Source organism: Coptis chinensis, chromosome 8 (genome assembly GCF_015680905.1).
Source record: "Coptis chinensis isolate HL-2020 chromosome 8, ASM1568090v1, whole genome shotgun sequence".
Lineage (NCBI taxonomy): Eukaryota > Viridiplantae > Streptophyta > Magnoliopsida > Ranunculales > Ranunculaceae > Coptis > Coptis chinensis.
This window is the reverse complement of record NC_141463.1, coordinates 96,328,268-96,349,532: the sequence shown is the minus strand read 5'-3', so window position 1 is coordinate 96,349,532 and position 21,265 is coordinate 96,328,268. Positions and strand designations below refer to the sequence as shown.

The window sequence follows — 21,265 nt, the reverse complement described above, 5'->3', positions numbered from 1 at the left end:
ATAAAAACAATCCCATCTAGAGTTTCACATATTCTCTAACTTTTTTTCTAAAAAAAAAAACAATCACATCTAGAGTTTCACAAAATCTCCAACTTTTCCTAAACAATATAGCTAATTAAGAAAAAATAGTAAACAAAAACTAAATTGCTAAAACAATAATTTCCACCGAAAACGATTTTTCTAAAACCCTTTCGATTTGATTCGCCATCCACTGTGTGATTTAGACATTTATTCATAGTTAAGGATTCAAAAAATCGTTTTCGGTGGAAATTATTGTTTTTAGCAATTTAGTTTTTGTTTACTATTTTTTTTTTCTTAATTAGCTATATTGTTTAGGAAAAGTTGGAGATTTTGTGAAACTCTAGATGTGATTGTTTTTTTTTGTTTAGAAAAAGTTAGAGAATATGTGAAACTCTAGATGGGATTGTTTTTTATTTATATCCTATTTTTTTATATTTAGTAATAGAGTTTAGAAAAAAATTTTTTTTTTTATATTTAGTAATAGAGTTTAAAAAAAACTGGAGTCGTATAGTTATAATATATATCTAAGGATAAAGATAAATATTTGTTTCCTATTTTATCTCCTATTTTTTCTTAATTAGTCTTGACACGTGGACACTCTATAAACGCTTCGTCAATTGAAGAGGGTAGAGCTATAATATATATATAAAGATTACTTTGGAATTAAATTGAGTTATTGAAATAATATTTAAGAAAAGGAAAAATTGATTTTAATCTCTAACTTACTTGAAAAATAATCAAAATTTAGATGAATAAGTAATTGAGATTGATCGAAGTGAAAATTAATACAAATCCACAATTGTAAAGAAAGAAATTATTGAGAATGAGAGGATACTAGATGGTCATAAAGTGAATGAGGGTTTTTTTTTTTTACTAATTCTTTTTGTATTTAAGTAATTGAGGACAACTCAAGCAATTAATTGGAGTGATTTTCCAAAAGAAAATGTTATTAATTAGGAAGAGAGATATCTAGTCATTGAAAAGAACTCTTCATCTATTATATCTATTGCTATTTTCTTTTTTTATGAACATAATTAATGAGAAAAGAGAATATGAGAGAATCGACTGTTTACTGTGAAATTTTCGATTTTTTGGGTTTTTTTTATCGGTATGGGCTTTTGATTTGTGAAATAATTTTTTTCCACTAAAAATTTATTTTTGGGCCTTATATATTGGGGCCCTGTGCAGTCGCCCACATGGCACCTGCTCAGGCCCGGCCCTGCATACATCACCAACCAAAAGCTCTTTGACCACCAGAAAATGGGCTATTGCAGGCAACGGGACTAAGTAGCATCCGGCCTTCAGGGGTGCAACAACAAAGACACCATGGTGTATTGGTTCTTTGCTTCGTTTGTATCTGCATCTCTTCAAGTCCTGCTTGAAAAGTTGACTAACTTGGGGATATCAGTATACAAGTCAATTCGAGAATTTGATGATAAGCTGAAAAAGCTAGAAAGGACTTTGAAAAGAGTCCAATTCTTGATCCATGAAGATTAAGTGACATGGAATGGAAAGGTTTGCTGCAAGATCAGGATCAGGTAACCAAGTTGCTCTCATCACTATTTAAATGTAGCTCAGCGCCTAACTTGAGTAATATTCAAGCTAAATTGGACGGTTTATTGGGGGAGTTATCACAACGCAGAACGTGTCGTGATGTGGCTGTCTTTAAGGAAAGATAGAGAAGAAGAATAGGACAGGTCGGTCATTTTGTCTCTCTTGATGGGTTTTCTTTATATATATATTATAGTTCTACTCTCTTCAATTGAGGAAGCGTTTATAGAGTGTCCACGTGTCAAGACTAATTAAGAAAAAATAGGAGATAAAATAGGAAACAAATATTTATATATTATTCTTTATATATATATATTATAGCTCTACCCTCTTCAATTGAGGAAGCGTTTATAGAGTGTCCACGTGTCAAGACTAATTAAGAAAAAATAGGAGATAAAATAGGAAACAAATATTTATCTTTATCCTTAGATATATATTATAACTATACCCTCACAAAGACTCCAGTTTTTTTTAAACTCTATTACTAAATATAAAATTTTTTTTTTCTAAACTCTATTACTATATATAAAAAAATAGGATATAAATAAAAAACAATCACATCTAGAGTTTCACATATTATCTAACTTTCACATCTAGAGTTTCACAAAATCTCCAACTTTTCCTAAACAATATAGTTAATTAAGAAAAAAAAATAGTAAACAAAAAACTAAATTGCTAAAAACAATAATTTCCACCGAAAACGATTTTTCTAAAACCCTTTCGATTTGATTCGCCATCCACTGTGTGATTTAGACATTTATTCATAGTTAAAGATTCAAAAAATCACAATTACGACCACAATAATTATGACATATTCCAATTCTTTATATATATATTTTGGAACACTCGCAGGGACTCCAGTTTTTTCTAAACTCTATTACTACTTATAAAAAAGTAGGATATAAATAAGAAAACAATCCCATATAAAGTTTCATAGAGCCTCTAACTTTTTCTAAACACTATAACTAATTACGAAAAACCAATTCCATCTAGAGTTTCACAAAAACAATCCTATCTAGAGTTTCATAGAGTCTCTAACTTTTTCCAAAAAATATAGCTAATTACGAAAAAAAAATATGAGACAAAAAAACTAAATTGCTAAAAACAATAGTTTCCACCGAAAACAATTTTCCTAAAACCCTTTCGATTTGATGCGTCATCCACAATGGGATTTTAACATTTATTCATAGTTAAAGATTCCAAAAATCACAATTCTGATCACAATAATTACGACAGATTCCAATTAAATTTATAAATTTATAAATTTTCAACACTATATATATATCACAATTCTGGCCACAATATATATATATATATATATATATATATATATATATATATATATATAATTTTCAGTTAAAGTGGACGTTGGGCTTAAATAAATTATATACCAAATCAAAACAAATTACATGTGAAAAATTAAATTATACAAAAAATAACATCACAAAATATATAATAGAAAATAGAAAAAAAAAATAACGGCAAAGCAATAATGACAAATATTTCAAAGCATATATAATACTGAATGAAACTAACGTCAAAGAACAATTAATGGGGAACCAAAAACTAGATTCAAATGCATCGAACTAACCTCAAATAATATTTAACCGGAAATCGAAAACTGGATGCAAATGCAAGCATTAAACTAATCTTAAAAAGTAATTAATAGAAAATCGGAATATGGATACAACTACATTAAACTAACCTTAAAGAATAATTAACGGGAAATCAAAACTTGGATGCAAATACATCAAACTAATATAAAAGAAATAATTGTCGGGAAATCGGGAACTGGATGCAAATGTATTGAACTAACCTCAAAGAAAAATTAATTATAAATTGGAAACATGATGCAAATGCGTGGAACTAATCTTAAAGAATAATTAACGGAAAATCGAAAATCGGATGCAACTGCACTGAACTAATCTTAAAAAATAAACTAGATGCAAATGCATTGAACTAACCTCAAGAAATAATTAACGGGAAATTGGAAATTGGATGCAAATTCATTGAACTAACCTTAAACAATAATTAACGGAAAATTGAAAACTAGATGCAAATGCAACCTTATCAAATAATAAACGAGAAATCGAAAACTGTATACAAATGCATTAAACTAATCTCACAGAATAATTAACGGGAAATCAGAAAATGGATGCAAATGCATTGAGTTGACCTCAAAGAACAATTAATAGAGAATTGGAAATTGGATGCAAATGTATTGAACTAACTGCAAAGAATAATTAACGAGAATCAGAAATTGGATTCAACTGCATTGAACTAACCTCAAAATATAAATAACGGAAAATCAGAAACTAGATGCAAATGCATTGAACTAACCTCAAAACATAGTTAGATTATATGTTGTGAGAATGTCTTAATAAGCATAGTTTTGCATTTAAAATGGTGTTTATCTTATCTATTTCCGTATGACTGGTAACTCCTTATTATTCAAGTAGCTTCAATATATATGAACTTCGCCTTATTAGGCAACCTCACAAAACTTCAATCAAATTTATATTATTAAACAACAAAATGAAGTTAAAGGGTTTTATCAAAGGTGAGTTTTTTTTTTTTTTTTTTAATGGAGAGTGAGGTTTTCACATTATAAGAAATTTGGATGAGTGATCAATATAATATTAATATATAATAGTTATGCATATTTGCAAATATTTTTTAGAATAATTAATATAATAACACCCGTTCGTAGATAATCTTTGCAGATTCCACATAGTGAGTCATGCATAATTTAAAGAATAATTAATGGGAAATCAGGAACTAGATAATCTTTGATGATCCCACATAGTAAATCAAACATAATTTATTTTTTATGTCATGTTTGCAAGGACACTACAGATGGATCAGTAGAAGTTGGTATTACATACCACATTGGATAATTAAAAGGAAACCGAAAATTGGATTCAAATACATAACTGAACTCAAAGAGTAATTAACGGGAAATCGAAAACTTTATGCAAATACAATAAACTAAACTCAAAAAGTAATTAACTAGAAATCGGAAACTGGATGCAATTGCATTAAACTAACATCAGAGAATAACTAACGGAAAATTAGAAATTGGATGCAAATCCTTAAAAAATATTTATGCAAATACATCAAACAAACCTCAAATAATAATAAATGGGAAACCATAAACTGTATGCAAATGCATTGAACTAAACTCAAAAAATAATTAACAGAAAATCAAAAATCGAATGCAAATGCATTGAACTAACCTCATAGAATAATTGGTGGGAAATCAGAAACTAAATGCAAATATGCATTAAAATAACCTCAAAGAATAGTTAACCGGAAATCAGAAACAGGATGTAATTGCATTGAACTAACCTCAAAGCATAAATAATCATAAACTAGATGCAGATGTATTGAACTAACCTTAAAGAATTATTAACGGAAAATTAGAAACTAGATGCAATTGCAATGAACTAATCTCAAAGACTAATTAACAAAACATTGAAAAAGGGATGAAACTACACTGAACTAACCTAAATGAATAATTAACAGGAAATTATAAATTTGATCTAAATGCATTGAACTAACCTTAAAAAATAATTAATAGGAAATCAGAAACTTGATGCAAATGCATTGAATTAACCTCAAAAAACAATTAACATAAAATCGGAAATTGGATACAACTGTATTGAACTAACCTCAAATAATAATTAACGGAAAATCATAAACTGGATGCAACTGCATTAAACTAAAATTATAGATTAACTAACGAAAAATAAAAAATTGGATGCAAATGCATTGAAATAACCTCAAAGAATAGTGAACTGGAAATCGGAAGCCGGATGTAATCAGATCGAGACCGACCTCAAAGCATAAATAACTAGAAATTATAAACTATCGAACTAACCTAGAAAAACAATTAACGGAAATCGTAAACTGGATGCAGAGATGTATTGAACAAATCACAAAGAGTAATTAACGAAACATCAAAAATTGGATGCAACTGTACTTAATTAACCTTAATGAATAACTAACGGAAAATTATAAAGTGGATGCAATTGCACTGAACTAACCTCAAATAATAATTAACGGGAAATCAGAAACTTAATAAAGCTGCATTGAACTAACCTCAAAGAATAATTAATGAGAAATTGGAAATTAAATGCAACGTACTATATTGAACTAACCTCAAAGAATAATTAATGGAAAATCAGAAACTTGATGCAAATACATTGAACTAATAACCCTAAAACATGTTTGTATTATATGTAGGGGGAATAAATGTCTCGACAAATATAGTTTTGCATTTTAAGTAGTGTTTATCATAATTTTTTTTATTATGATTAAGAATGTCATGCTATTCAAGTAGCTTCAATATTATCTTCGTCATATTGGGCATTATCACAAAACTTCAATCAAACTTCTATTATTAAACCTAACAACAAAAAGAAGTCGATGAGTTTTATCAAGGTTTGGTGCTTTCTTTTTATAGAGAGTGGTGCAAGAAATTTGAATGACTGATTAATATAATTTTTATATCTCATAGCTATGCATAGTTGCTAATATTTTTTACAATAATTTAATATAACGACACCCGTTCGTAGGACGGGTTCGAAAGCTAGTGTTATATTGAAGTCAGACGCGGAGCTAGTACTCAGAAATATGTTGTTGGGACTTTAGATGAGAGAGGATAGAGATGTAACGTCATGGGGGTGCGCGTGTGGTTTTGGGGCTTATGGTAGAGGAATGTCTCTTATACTTCACTTGCTAGTGGTGGATAACCAATGTGGGACTATCTTCTATGCATTAAAGTGGAGAGAACTCTCTTTGTTCATCTCCTCCACTTTGCACACACACACACACTAGTATTTAGAAATACACAAGAGATTCCAACAACCACTTCTTTTGTTGATGAATCCCGTGTTTTCCGTAAGGAGGCTGACAAGAGTAATGTAGAACATATATTACTTGCTTCGTCGTCGTCAGAGGAATCAACTAGGAAGGGAAATGATGTTGTCTCTGTTGTTCCTATTGTTAGTATGGCAGCGTTGGGAAGACAACACTCACTCAAACTCTGTCTACAACCACGACTATGTCTATCATCAACGGACAAAGAAGATTTTCAACTTGTTTTCTTTTTTTCCCTATGTTAAAGCAAGCACATTTCAATTTGAAAATGTGGATTTGTTCTTGAGGATTTTGATGTCATGAAGTTTACAAGGTCTATGATTGAGGCGACCAATAGCGAAAGTGCTAAAGGTCATTTTAGATTCCCTTCAAGTTAAACTGAAAAGTTTACTTCAAAATAAGAAATTTCTGCTTGTGTTGGATGATTTGTGGATTGAGAGACGAGAATGATTGGGAGCTCTGCTTCAGCCCCCTTGTGGCATAGGATTGAATGAAAGCGACCACTTGAACTAGAATTTGAGCCAGACTCTTGCATAGGATTAAAACCTCTTCCAGAATTTGAGCCTCTTCCTGAATTATTAAAGTTCCTTCCTCTTTCTTTGTTATAAGAGCCTCTTCCACGACCAGCATGTTGGGAGATTTCACTAGAAAGTCACACCTCAATCTAGCTACTTTCTATCCCAAATGATTTCAACTTGGAGCTCACACCAAGGAAATCACCCACCCAAGACTTTGGTAGTTATCACAACAAACTCAAACAAGCAGAGCCACTAATTTATCATCACCCATAACAAGCAAACAATAAATAAGGAAGTAAATATGCAAAGAGACACAAAGATTTAGGTGGTTCGTAAATATTACCTACATCCACACAAGAGCCCGAGTTTCCTTTATAGCAAAGATTGGAGAGTTTACAAGAGATATCAAGAATCAAGAACAAGAGGCCTCACTCAAACCCTAGCTCAATAGAGCTCCCATAATACCTAAGAAATGAATCTCTCAAAGTTATCTCAAAACCCTAATCTATTTCCTTTATATAGGTACACATAGAAAAAAAGTGAGAAATATGGGGTTGGGGCCGAAATATCGACAAATCATCGAAATTCCGAAAAGTTTCAGAACTCTAAAGCTTGCTGGTGAGATACCGGAGCTTCATTCGCTCGACGGTTCCACAGCCCAACAATCTCCCACTTGGAACCTTCGAGATTCTACATGCACATCACATCTCAATTGTAACAACTCAATCCAAATCCAATTTACTAATGAAACACTCGGCTCATCCATCATGGTCTTCAAGCAAGAAGACCCACCGAAGTTGAACACAACTTCAACTTCTCAGTAGGCACGGTCTTGGTCAACATATCCGCCGGATTCTCACTCCCTTGGATCTTCTCAAGTGCCAAAACCTCATCCTCCAACAGAGATCGGATAAAATGATACCGAAGACCAACGTACTTGGTCCTAGAATGAAAGGCGGAATTCTTAGCAAGATGTATAGCACTCTGACTGTCACTGTGTAACACACTTCTCTCTTGCTTCATCCCAAACTCTTCCATCAATCCTCAGTAACGGATCATCTCTTTGCTTGCCTCTCAGAGCGGCCACATACTCGCCTTACGTGGTAGACAAAGCAACAATCTTCAGAATCGAAATCCAACTCATCGCTGAGTAGCACTTCATTGTAAAGACATAACCAGTAGTGCTTCTTCGCGATCTACTTCTCCTGCAAAATCGGCATCCACATACCCTTGCGGGTTCACAACACACCCCTTCCATAACATAGGCATTTCTCTCAGTAGTACCTCTCGGATATCTCAATATCCACTTCACGGCTTCCCAATGTTGCTTGCCGAGATTAGACATAAATCCATCGGACACGGCTCCCCTTGCTTGGGCTATATCGGACGCGTGCAAACCATGACATACATAAGACTTCCAATGGCAGAGGGTGATGGTACCTTAGCCATGAAGTTTCTTTCCTCAATAGTCTTGGGAGAGTGTTCCTTGACAACTTGAACTGGATCGCCAAAGGTGTGCAAACCGGTTTCATGAATACCTATGTTGAACCTCTTCAATACCTTCTCAATATACTCACCGAGACAATTTCGAATACCTTTACGCCTATCTCTTTCTCGATCCTCATCCCTAGAATCTGTTTATTTGCACCCAAATCCTTCATAGAGAACTCACTTGCTAACTTCTCTTTCAATCTCCCAATTTCGACATATCGAACTTCGCTATTAACATATCATCAACATATAGCAACGGGATGGCGTAGTGGAGTCGAACCTCTTGAAGTAGCAACAATGGTCGTTGCACTTATAGTATAGTAGCCATTTCCTTGCATGAAGTTATCAAACTTCTGTACCACGCTTTGCCTAGGGGCTTGTTTCAAACCATACAAGCTCTTTCGAGCTGCAAGATACCATATTCTCTTTACCCTTCTTGATGAAACCCTCCGGTTCTTTGCATGTAAATTTCCTCAACTAGGTCATCATGGAGGAAGGCGGTTTTAACATCTAACCGCTTAAGATACAAATCTTCCTGCAACAATACTCAACACTCGACCGAATAGTATTGGGTTTCACCACCGGGAGAATATCTCTATGAAGTCAACCGCTTTGCATCGAAAACCCTTGACTACTAGCCTCGCTTTGTATCTCTCGGGAACCATCATGTTCCTCTTTGACTCTAAACACCCATTTGTTCTGTAGAGCCTTCTTACCCATGGGTAGTTTGGCTAACTCCCACGTGCCATTAGAGATGAGGGACTTCATCTCATCTTGCATAGCAAGCTCCCACTTGCTTGCATCATTCGCCTCCAATGCTTCATCATAGCATTGAGGCTCGCCACCATCAGGAAGTAGCAAGTAATTCACATAGGTGGAGGGTGGATATCTCGTACTCGGTACATGTGGCCTGGATGTCTTCCTTGGAGCACGAAGTGGAGATGGACTCGGTGGTGTAGTATCCTCATTATTCTCTGAGTCACTACTAATGTCATCCTCTGACTGTGGGGCTCCCACTATACCACGACTTACATCGAAGTCTTCCAACTCAACATACTCGTGCATTTCTCGTACCCGATTCCTTGGTTCAGGCTTCATCTCTCGTCCTTGTACATCACCTTCTCATTAAACACAACATCTCTACTACGAATGATTTTCCGATTTTGATCATCCCAAAAGCGATACCCAAAATCATCACCGCCATAGCCGATGAAGGTGCACTTTAGTGACTTAGCATCAAACTTGCTTCTAGCTTGGTCACTAATGTGAACATAAGACACACAACCAAACACCTTCAAATGGGAAATGTTCACATCCATCCTTCCCGCTCCACACTTCCACGGAATCTTAAAATCCAAAGGTACCGATGGTCCTCTATTGATCGGGTAAGTCTTTGTGCTAACACTTTCGCCGGCCTGCTTGGGCAAGCCTCGCTAGTGTACGATACACCTAGCTCTCTCTGTCGGTGTTCTATTCATCCGCTCTGCAACCCCTATTGGCTGAGGTGTCCCTCGCAAAGTTTTTTCCATCTTGATGCCATTGTCGAACGACAAGATTCTTAAAACCTGAATCCTCATACTCTCCACCGTTATAGGATCTCAAACTTTCTTTACTTTCAAGCTTGTCTCATTCTCAACCATGGCCTTCCAAGTCTTGAACACTTCAAATACTTCGACTTGTGTCTCAAGAAATAGACCCACACCTTCCTAGTATGGTCATCAATGAAAGTCACAAAATATGACTTTCCGCCAAGTGAAGAGACATTAGCCGGCCCCGGACATCTGTATGAATCAACTCGAGCCTTCTAGCTTTGAGTCGACCCATTCTCCGAAAACTCACCCGCTTACGCTTTCCAAATACCACAGTTCTCCACGGAACTCAATTTGATCGATTGTAACTTTGGGAGTTTACGGAAGAGTGAAGGATTTTCATTCCTTTCTCACTCATGTGACCAAGTCTCGTGGTGCCAAACATTCGGATCCTCTTTGCCGTGTGCCCCGACAATCGACTTCGGAACCATAATGTGCGTCATGTAGAGAGTACCATCTTTCTTACCATTTGCAACAACCATTGAACCCTTCGAGACCTTCCAAGTATCACCGGTGAAAAGCGTAACAAATCCTTCACTTGCCAATTGCCCCACGAAATCAAATTTTTCCTCAACCGGGCGTGTCGACGTCCCCTCAATAACCATGACGAGCCATTCATCTTGACATGCACGTCACCCTTTGCCGACAATGTCACAAGGTTGGTCATCACCGAGAAAGACCGTTTCAAGGTCACCTTCGGTGTAATTCTCAAGGAACTCTCGATGTGAGGTAGCATGGAAAGATGCGCCGGAATCAAGTACCTAAGACTCCTTCTTATGCTCCATCGAACATATCAAAGTGTCATCTACCATCTCAACAACATTAGCTTCTTGATTCTTTTTCTTGTTCTTATTAATGTTGTTGTTGTTTCTTGGTGTCGGGCAATTGGGGCTATAGTGGCCAGGCCTACCACAATTATAGCACACAACTTCACTTATGTCTCGAGGTTTGTGTTCAACGCTTTGCAATCGGGGGGCTTGAGATTTCGATCTCCCCCTCCACTTCTTCTTACCACGATTCCTGTTTGAATTTCTCCCCCTACTTTCAGTGCTCAATGCCGACCCCGAAGTTGACCCCGAAGATGAAGGACAATCTTGTCTCCGGATTTCCTCGGTTAGTACCATACTAACAACGTGCTCAAACTTCAACTTAGTCATTCCCGCAGAGCCACTAATAGCCGCAACCGTAGCCTTCCAACTTGGAGGCATTTGTCCAAGTATCGCCAAAGCTAGCACCTCATCACTAAATGTAATCTCAACCGACTCCAATTGGTCCTTAGTTTGGTTGAATTTATTTAGGTGATCCTTGAAGGATGTCCCCTCCGACATTCTCATACTAAATAGCTTGGTGATCAAATAGACTTTGTTCGCGGCCGAGGGTTGTTCATACATCGTAGTAAGTGCCTCCATGAGAGACTTCGCCGTCTTCTCAGTCTTAATGTTGAAGGCTACCGACTTCGAAAGACTCAATCGGATTGTAGCCAAGGCCTTTCTATCTTGCAAATCCCATTTGTCTTGCGGAATCTCCTCAGGCTTCTCACTTATCAACGTTTCCATCAAATCCTTTTGAAAGAGAACGTCCTCAATTTGCATCTTCCAATAGCCAAAGTTTGTTCCGTCAAACTTCTCTATCCTGTAGCTTTCTTTGTCGGTCGTCATGACTTTACTGAATCAAAACCAACGGTGGAGAACCTCTCAGAGGAATTTCCTCAAACACCTAGCCTCCAATGCTAAAGGTGGAGTCTTTTTCTCACACACCCCAGAAGCTCGAGCATGACCAGAGTCTCGATACCACTTGTTGGGAGATTTCACTAGAAAGTCACACCTCAATCTAGCTACTTTCTATCCCAAATGATTTCAACTTGGAGCTCACACCAAGAAAATCACCCACCCAAGACTTTGGTAGTTATCACAACAAACTCAAACAAGCAGAGCCACTAATTTATCATCACCCATAACAAGCAAACAATAAATAAGGAAGTAAATATGCAAAGAGACACAAAGATTTAAGTGGTTCGGTAAATGTTACCTACATCCACACAAGAGCCGAGTTTCCTTTATAGCAAAGATTGAAGAGTTTACAAGAGATATCAAGAATCAAGAACAAGAGGCCTCACTCAAACCCTAGCTCAATAGAGCTCCCACAATACCCAATAAATGAATCTCTCAAAGTTATCTCAAAACCCTAATCTATTTCCTTTATATAGGTACACATAGAAAAAAAGTGAGAAATATGGGGTTGGGGCCGAAATATCGACAAATCATCGAAATTCAGAAAAGTTTCAGAACTCTAAAGCTTGGTGGTGAGATACCGGAGCTTCATTCGCTCGACGGTTCCACAGCCCAACACAGCATTGTAACTTGCAGTATTGAAACTTGAATTGTTAAAATTCATTGCAAATGCTTGGGAGGAAGAATCAAGCATCACCCTTTGTCTATCAATAATGTTTATCTCTTCACTTAACAACAACCATTAATGTTCATCAAAAGAAACATCTTCAGTTCTCAATCTTATAGAAGTACAGAAAGAGTCATATTCGTGAGTTAGTCCACGAAGAACTTGATCTACCAAATCACTGTCAGAAGTAATAACTCCAGCTGCCATCAGGTTATCTGAGATTTGCTTTACTTGTTGTAAGTAATCTGACATGGTAGATGAACCTTTCTTAAGAGCTTGTAACTTGTTCTTAAGTTGAGATATATGAGAATCTTCGTTCAAGAACCAACCAAAGCTGTCGAGCAGTTGAGGAGCCAATAACATATGGTAGAAGATTTTCAGATATAAGTAATGTCTGATCACTCTTTTGCCAAGAAAGATACAATGGATTGATAGTTTAATTTCCAGAATCATCAATTAAAAACATTTGTGGACAAACATTTGAACCATCAACAAATCCAAGTAAGTTGTTGCTTGGAAGAATTGGAAGAAACAGAGATTTCCAGAGAAGGAAATTGTCATTTGTAAGCTTAATAGGAATGAAATGTGTGATATTAATTGATGTCACTGTGTGATTATTTGAAGATTGAGTGTCTGAAGTTTCCATTAATGGAGATTGTGAGTGATTTTAAGAACAAGATTCAAAGACGAACTAACCAAACACAGTAAGATTGAGATTCAAAGAAGAATCAAAAGATGAAAATGAGATTTGATTTGGAATTGAAGAATTTCTTTAACAGTGGATCGCCATTAGAGCATCTCAAGCTGTGATACCATAATGAGATGAGGACTCAAAATCAAAAATATGATTATAATTATATACTAGAGTCTTCAGGGCTAGTTATACAACTAAATAACTGAATCTGTTAGAGTTAGTTACAACCGAATCTGACGTGTCAAAAACTACCAAAGTATTGTTCAATGTTTTAATTTACTAGGTTGTTCCAATCCAAGTTCGGACCACTTTCCACCTCCTCTAATTGAAATGTTGGAACTATGGTAGGAGGAGCTTGTACTTGACGGGATAGAATCCAGGAACAAAACTATAACGGTAATATCGTCATGAAAATGTCTTCTCACGCCTCGTCCAATCTTTTTCAAATCTGAGTATTTCATCTCTCTTTTCTTAGCCACCTCTTGCAATGCCGCCTGAATAAGTCTCCTTGCTATCCCCTACAGAATATGAATCTCAATAAGAATAGTCAAATCGACAACATGAAAAAACAGTAACAAGAGATAGTAATATTACTTTACGTGGATGACGGTGGACAATTTCAACTGCCTGTTCATTGCTAAGATGCTCCCATAGACCATCAGACGCAAATATAAGGAATCTATCCTGGGGATGGAGTTTCTGGACTAAGACTGATGGTTCAGAACTAAGGATTGGTGTCTGGAAGGGTTCACGTAATTTAAACTTCCGATACAGAGGCTCTCTGTTGAATTCTGCCCTCTTCAGATAAGCATCACCAATGGATCTTGAAATCTGCATGAATCAGAGATTCAGTAGCCTTTCATTGAGATTATGGCTAATGATGATTAAGAATTCATTAGAAGCTAGATTGAAATATTGGATAAAAAATAAGAAGAGATATCACCTTTATTATACCCTTTACACGCCAAACTCTGCGTGTTAAAACAACTATCTGTGAATCATGAGGATGCAGTGGTTTAACTCCTCTCTAATAGATTCAATACTTGCATCATGCTCTGTTGACAACTGGATAGCAGTAACATCCATGCTTGCCTTTTCTGATCTCCCTAAAACCACCCTAGAGTTCCCGACGTTTGCAATATATAGTGTTCCAGCACATACGATCCCTACCAAACAGCATGAGCCCACTGCTGCCATTTGTGGCTTAATGAGCCACTCTTTCTGTACAAGACACAGGAATTCCTCTTCTGTTGCAGAATATGCTTCACGGATAACGTCAACTGACATATTGCGATGATTCGATGTGGATTCTGCACCATATAAATTGTTAAATTGTTAAGACAGCTAGCAGAGCTCCTAACTATTGATACTGAAACAAATACCAAAATAACAAGATAGAGCATAGAGTAAAGTGATTGTCCAGCCAAAATTAGTATGAGAGTTTTACAAGTTTTAAGATTGAGTTCTTTTCTTGGATAGTATCCATATGTACGTAGTGATAATTTTTCCTCATTTTCAGTTAACCAAATTAAAAGGAAAGCTTTATAGTCATTGGCTAAGGAGATAGACTTGTACGTATTGATGTACAGCTTAAACGCGTCTTGACGGTTCTGGAAACGCAATGGGAAAGACTGAAAAAGACATGAACGGAAGTAAAATATATATAACATGTACAAGGAAGATGCTCAGTTTTATGGAATAAGCATGTAATCTACCAGCGCCATCACATTCTGGACCAAATAATCTGGAAGGGTTATCATTGCCTATACATACATCACTTAACAAGATGTTCATGAACATGAAGAAGTATTCCCAACTGTAACTCAATTGGTTGAATAAGGCTCGATTAGGTGGTCATACTAATGCAGTGAGTTGTTTATTGAACTAATACTAGATCAAGTGTAGTAACAAGTACTTCATCAAAGTACATACTTCATCAGGAAGTGATTGGAGGAATAACATACTCTTGAGATTGTTGAACAAATGATCGTTTATGAAGCGGGCAGCCTCCGGTCCTCCATGTCCATCATAGATCCCCACAAATGTTCCTCGCGGGCTCGAATTCATTGAACCCAAAGGTCCTGACTCGACTTGGCTTTGATCCTCCAGCAAGTTATTGGCTTGAGTAACTGCCATAGAGAATTCTCCATTAAAATGATGCCCCAAATCCATAGACCACAGCAACTTGTCAACTCGGCCACTGCTGTATCTGCTATTAGAATAATAACCTTCAGCAAGCATACAACATGGTATGATCTTCTTCTTGATTCCAGATGATACCGAAGTTTTCGCCTCTCTCATCCATGCACAATTCCAATTGGACCGCTGATCCAAAGTAAAATCAACACCCAATTTCAGATCCAGCTCTTGTTTAAATTTAAAGCAAACTACTATCATGTTTCCTGAAACTATATATACCGGTAGCCAACACAGACACCACTACTCTTTGGATATCTTCAAAGAAAAAAAATTGGGTGTGTGCAAAAACTTCACTGTATGAAGAGTCTAGTCGATGGCTATCATCATGCATATGATGATGCTTTTTAATGATACGTCGAATGATTACATTGTCAAGTATTATTTGCTGTGCAATTCGCAACTTTTAAATATACGTCGAATATCTGTTAATTTAATTTTCATATAAAGCCCATAAGATCTGATGTTTGAACAATGTTGGATCATCTTCCCGAAACTGTATTACACTCTAATTTCGCATCATACTACTTAGTTACGCATTACAGGGTTTAGTGCGTATGATGAAATGACAGTTTGTTGGATATACTAGTAATATCTTAGAGGTTGCTCTGCATATATTTTTTGTTGTTCCAGGCTTCCAGCGATCTCATGATCTGAAATCTACGTCAATTTACTAAAAGTCTCATGCTGAGAAAACTTCCAACAATGTTATACAAACTGGATCATGCATGGGTCACATAGAACCCTTATCACACACAGGGCAAAGTCAAAAAGCACTCCCCTCAGCGGGATCACGGGTCACAAACATGTTAGGCAGTTAGGGACAAACATGTTAGGCAGTTAGGGACTTACCTACCAGGGCGGGTAGATACTCGTCAACAGACCATATACGTTGTAGAAATCTATATATACTATTAAATAAAAAGCTTCTAGGTTCGGCTAGAGAGCAACTGGCCTGGCGTGTTGACAGAGAGTCAGACAAACAAAAGAACGAAGGTACCCTAGGGATTTTTTTTTTCCATCCGTACTGGGCTTTCTTATTGAGTCACTTTGAAAACACATGAAAGAGCAAAGTAACCTTCATACCGTTGAATTGTTGTTATCTTGCTTGTGTTCGACAGAGTAAAACTGCTCGTCTCGCTCGGCTACTGCATTTGTTGATCCAGTCAGTTTCTCCTCCCTTATTTTGTTGAAGATGACTGTGAATCCATCATCTGATGCAGGATTAGTCTCATCCCACTCGCCAAATGTAGGCACAGCTGCATCTTTATCAAGCTGCTTCAACAGATATTTACAATGTTTCCACTCAGAAATATAGCCATGGTTATCTACTGAACAATGTCCCAAAAGCATTTTTTTTTTTTTTTTTTTTTTTTTTTAAATTGAAACTGCATTTTCTCTGTTTAAGTAGCAACGTTTACCCAAGACTTATGAGTAGGTAAAGAAAAACACAAACAACTTAAAACTTACTATCATTTGTTTCTTTTTTGGATAAGTCAAATAGTTAAGTATATCTGTAATTATGAGAACAATGCTTTTGCGTTCAGAGGAACATAATAATTATGATAACAAAACAACAAAACACAGACAAATAAAACTTACTATCATAAAACTTAATAATTATGATAACAATCTTTCTTTTGGCTTGAGAGGATGGTAACCCACCTTTCATCACCTTAAGATCCCCAGACGCCCCCTTGAGGGACCCTTTTTGCGTCCTCGTCTAAGAGAGCGGAGGAATAATAGACTACTGAATGTAATGCAATAAAATAACTCTATAAGACAGAATTCATGAGTTAGACAAGCGTACCCTTTCATTTGTAGAAATCTGGCTCATGTCATGGCTAGATTGAACTGACTCAATCTCGGAGTGCATAGCTGATTTAGTCTTGGAAGGCTGATCTGATTCAGTAATGGAAACATGGCTCATGCTGTGGCTAGATTGAGCTGACTCAATCTCAGAAGGCTGAGCTAATCTATGCCGAGAAGGCGATTCAGTATTGGATGGCTGAGCAGGCTCAGCCTCGAACACCAGTGCTGACTCAATCTCGGATCGCTTAGCTAATTCGATTCCCGAAGGCTGAGCGGGTAGAATCTCGAACATCTTAGTTGATTCAATCTCAGAAGGCTTGGCTGGCTCAGTCTCTAACCGCTGTGCTGACATGCTCGCCGAAAATTCTAAACTCAAAGGTCCTGACTCAACTTGGCTTTGATCCTCCAACAAGTTGTTGGCTCGAGTAACTGTCATAGGTGATTCTACCTTATTATCATCCCCCAAATCCTTATGGCAAAGCAGCCCGTCAACTCGGCCAATGTCGTATCTGCTTTTCAAATTACCTTCTTCACCCTCCACAGCAGGCTTCCATTGACAGCTTCTTGGCTCCCGTATCTGCGTCAAATGTATGGACAGCTTATTGACTCCCGTTGATACAGAAGTTTGCGCCTTTCTCATCTGTGCAAACTGCAATTTGGATTGTGCCTTCTTCAAGAACTTGTACAATCGGTGCCACTGAGATAGCCAACTCTATAATCAAAGAAATTGGTAAACGGGCAATCCAGAATTAATCCACATCAAATGGCAGATCAAAATTTTGTATAAAATTAAAGCCAACTACTTATATATCAATAACCAACACTATACTCCCAGACACCAGTAATTAATCTATAGAGAACTTTAAGGGAGGGGGGAACACTAATTGGTATTGGCGAATATGTTTTATATGAAGAGTCTGATGGATCACGGATGGCTATTATCAGGCACACCTTCGATTTCTTTAATGGTAGTCATTGAAAGTATCAAGTTAATTGGGTTGTCCTCACCCACGAACACCTGAGGCTTCAAGAATGGTAGTATTACCGACTTACCATATATCTAGATCTCATGGTGTTACACTAGGATAACAGGATTCCTATTAGTAAACCACGATGACGCTCTGTATAAGGGATTATGGACAAAAAATGACTCCAGAAACCCGAACAATGTATAGCAACCGGATCATGAGTAAAACAGATGGTAGGTACTAGGTTCACACCCTTACCGCACATGTATGGGGGTGGAGAGAAGTCCGACAACACATCCCCTCAGCGGGATCGCAGGTCACAGACAAGGTAGGCATTTGCCTACCGTCATATGGGGTGGGCACAACATCAGTGAACAGATTATACAAGTTATAGAGATTTAGCACTGTTGTGGGGACATAGGAAAGTAAAAAGGAAAGATTCACTAGTCCTCATTTTTTTTTTCAAGGTTTGCAGTTTGGTAAAGAAAAACACCAAACTACAAAGAAATCTCCCTATCGTAAAACATAGAGATGATGATAGCAATGCCTTCACAAGAAAGGAAGTAATGAGTTATACAATCTTACTCTTTCTTTGGTAGAAAGTTGGCTCATGTTGTGGCTAGATTGAGCTGACTCAATCTCCGATTGCTGATTTGGTTTAGTCTTGGAAGGCTGAGTTGTCTCAATCTCCAACCTCTGCAGCAACACAACCTCGGATAACTTAGTTGATTCAGTTTCAGAAGGCTGACCTGGCTCAATTTCCAATGCTTGCGCTGACTCTATCTCAGACAACTGAGCTGACTCAGTCTCAGAAGGCTTGGCTAGCTCATTTCCCAACCGCTGGGCTGACACTTTTTGTAGAAATTCTGAATGTCTTAACGCAGAAATTTGTAGATAATCAACCCATACATTGGGAATATGTACAAGCTTTCTCCATTGTTCTTCTTGTTCCTTTTGGCAGAACTCTTTTAGCAATGGACAGTCTATGATCACAAGATGTTGAAGCGAATTCGGCAGTCCTTTCATTGGGAATGATTCAAGTGAAGGACACAGTCTAATCTCTAATTTCTTGAGGGAACTAAGGAGTGAGAGTTGTGGAAGAGTGATAAGCTTAGAGCAATCAAAAATGTTCAATTTCTGTAACTGAGGGAAGATCAGAGCAAGATGGAAAATAGCCACTTCGAAACTTAGCTCCTGGAGAATAACCCATACCTTTCGCGAAGCTAACTTTGGAGCTGACGCTGCAGCAAGGCATGCTTCAACTCTTGATAATAGACAAGCTGTTTGGAGTGACATTCGACCAGGTTTTGTCCCAAGAGTGGAGTGTCCCTTTCGATCCTATTTTAGATTCTGTTAAGTCAGATGAAATGTAATCTTACTATCTCTCTGTAACACATTCTTTTATTCGTAATACTACTCCTTACTTGCGTGCAAAAAAATACCACTCCAGTCCATTTCTCTAACTTCGGGATTTCATTAAGTGTGAGGCTCACTAACCTCGTAAATGCTTTATAGCTACTTAGATTCTCATATACAGTTCCACGATCGAGTCTCTCTAAGTCCAGACTTTCATTATCCATGTCTCTACCACAAAACTGATGATTAATTACTTTAACTTCATGCATTTTACTTACGGATAGAGCTTTCAGGAGAGGCAGCTTCCCTAACGGTGAAAGTAGTTCACACTTTCTACAATCATGTATAGTAATGGTTGTAAGTTTGGAGAAAATGGGGTCACCAATCCAAGTTGGAAAGTTAGCGTCTCCATAGCCTACTATCTGCAACTCTTCAAGTTCAATATGAGGTCGGAGATTCTCAAGGATCTCATGTCCATCGTGTAACTCAGTCCATTGTAACTCCAACTTCTGTATATATTTCAATTGATCTAAAGCTGCTTCCTTGGCATCCTCAAAGCTAAATACATTTTCGAGCCTGAAAATGTGAAGCGTTCCGTGAACGTTCACCATGTGCTGCAACTCAGTTATGTGACATCCATTCTCTTTACCAACAACAAAGGCAGGTAGTGTTTGTAACTCAGTTAAATCTCCAAGTCCGGTGGCATTGAAACCATTAGAGATGCTACATCGGCTTCTAGATGTCGTAAGTTTATAAGTTTCCTTATGCATTTGGGTAAACTTACAAGCTTGACACAATTTCTGAGTTTCAGAGTTTGCATTTGGGAAAGGCTACACAGTGAGTTAGGCAATGCCTGTATATGAGTCCCAGAAAGATTGAGATATCTAAGCTCTTTCAAATAACGTATCGTGCTCGGCAATTCGGTAATTCCTGTGTGACTAAAATCAAGTACCCTTAATGACCGTAGGCTTAAAAAAAGGTCGCGAGGGACTTGTTCAATGTGGAATCCTTGTTGATGGAGTATCATCAGACTGCATAAACTCTTAGCTTGGAACAAGTCTTTAAGAGTGACTGGATCAATACTATCACGAAACGAAGAATGCAGAGTATTCTCCGAAATACAAAAATTTCCACCATCATCTACTCTATAATATTCATCGAGTGCTGAGTGCCGCTCTTCAAAGAGATCAACAATAGAGGGGTTGAGTTTGTACCTTGGTTCGCCAGTCGAAGCAAGAAACGAGAACTGAAAAATAGACAGTTCTTGTAAAGCTTCGATATAAAGACCAGCTGTAGTCTCTAATCTTATGTGGGTAACTGGAATAAAACCTTCGGCAATCCAAAGCTGAATTATATCATCCTTGTTGAACTCATGAGTTTTTGGAAACAAGTAGCAGAATTTAATACAACTCCACATAACTTCACCATCAAGAGATTTATCTGAAACAAGTGCTTTCCACATGCTATTAAGCATGTCCCAAGAATCATATACAATTTCCATATCTGTATCATCCTTGTTATCTTCAACAAGTACTTGTTCAGCCAAGTCCAGCATAGATATCTCTGGCATATTACTTTCCATTCAAATTTTGAGATGATGATAAAGACTAATGGTTTGGTAAGAATGTAAGATATAGTAGACAAGCTGACAAGTTACAAGTCTTGAGAGTTGTGAGGTCAGAAGTAGCAACAAGGAAAAACATATTTCTGTAGAAAGTAATTTAGGGAAAAGTTAAGTGAATGAGAAAGCTCATCACTTATATTTATAGAATCATAATAGAAACCCTAGAA

General features: G+C 36.9%; 2 protein-coding genes across 2 annotated transcripts; both read right to left on the bottom strand.

Moving 5' to 3' along the window:
* Positions 1 to 13,211: 13,211 nt before the first annotated feature.
* On the bottom strand, positions 13,212 to 20,166 carry LOC147484770 (uncharacterized). Its single transcript, XM_086577597.1, is given in 8 exon segments — positions 13,212 to 13,660; positions 13,737 to 13,973; positions 14,086 to 14,156; positions 14,159 to 14,452; positions 15,107 to 15,467; positions 16,425 to 16,613; positions 17,149 to 17,862; positions 18,704 to 20,166. Coding segments are annotated over 8 exon segments (2,832 nt in total). The 5' UTR covers positions 19,415 to 20,166; the 3' UTR covers positions 13,212 to 13,405.
* On the bottom strand, positions 20,157 to 21,044 carry LOC147484769 (putative disease resistance protein RGA4). Its single transcript, XM_086579812.1, has one exon. It carries the CDS (start codon positions 21,042 to 21,044, stop codon positions 20,157 to 20,159), a length of 888 nt encoding a protein of 295 aa, XP_086435938.1.
* Between the last annotated feature and the right edge of the window lie 221 nt (positions 21,045 to 21,265).

What these genes read in the sequence shown, in the direction of transcription:
- LOC147484769 (XM_086579812.1), bottom strand. Translation starts at nt 21,044, where the DNA reads ATGCCAGAGATATCTATGCTGGACTTGGCTGAACAAGTACTTGTTGAA.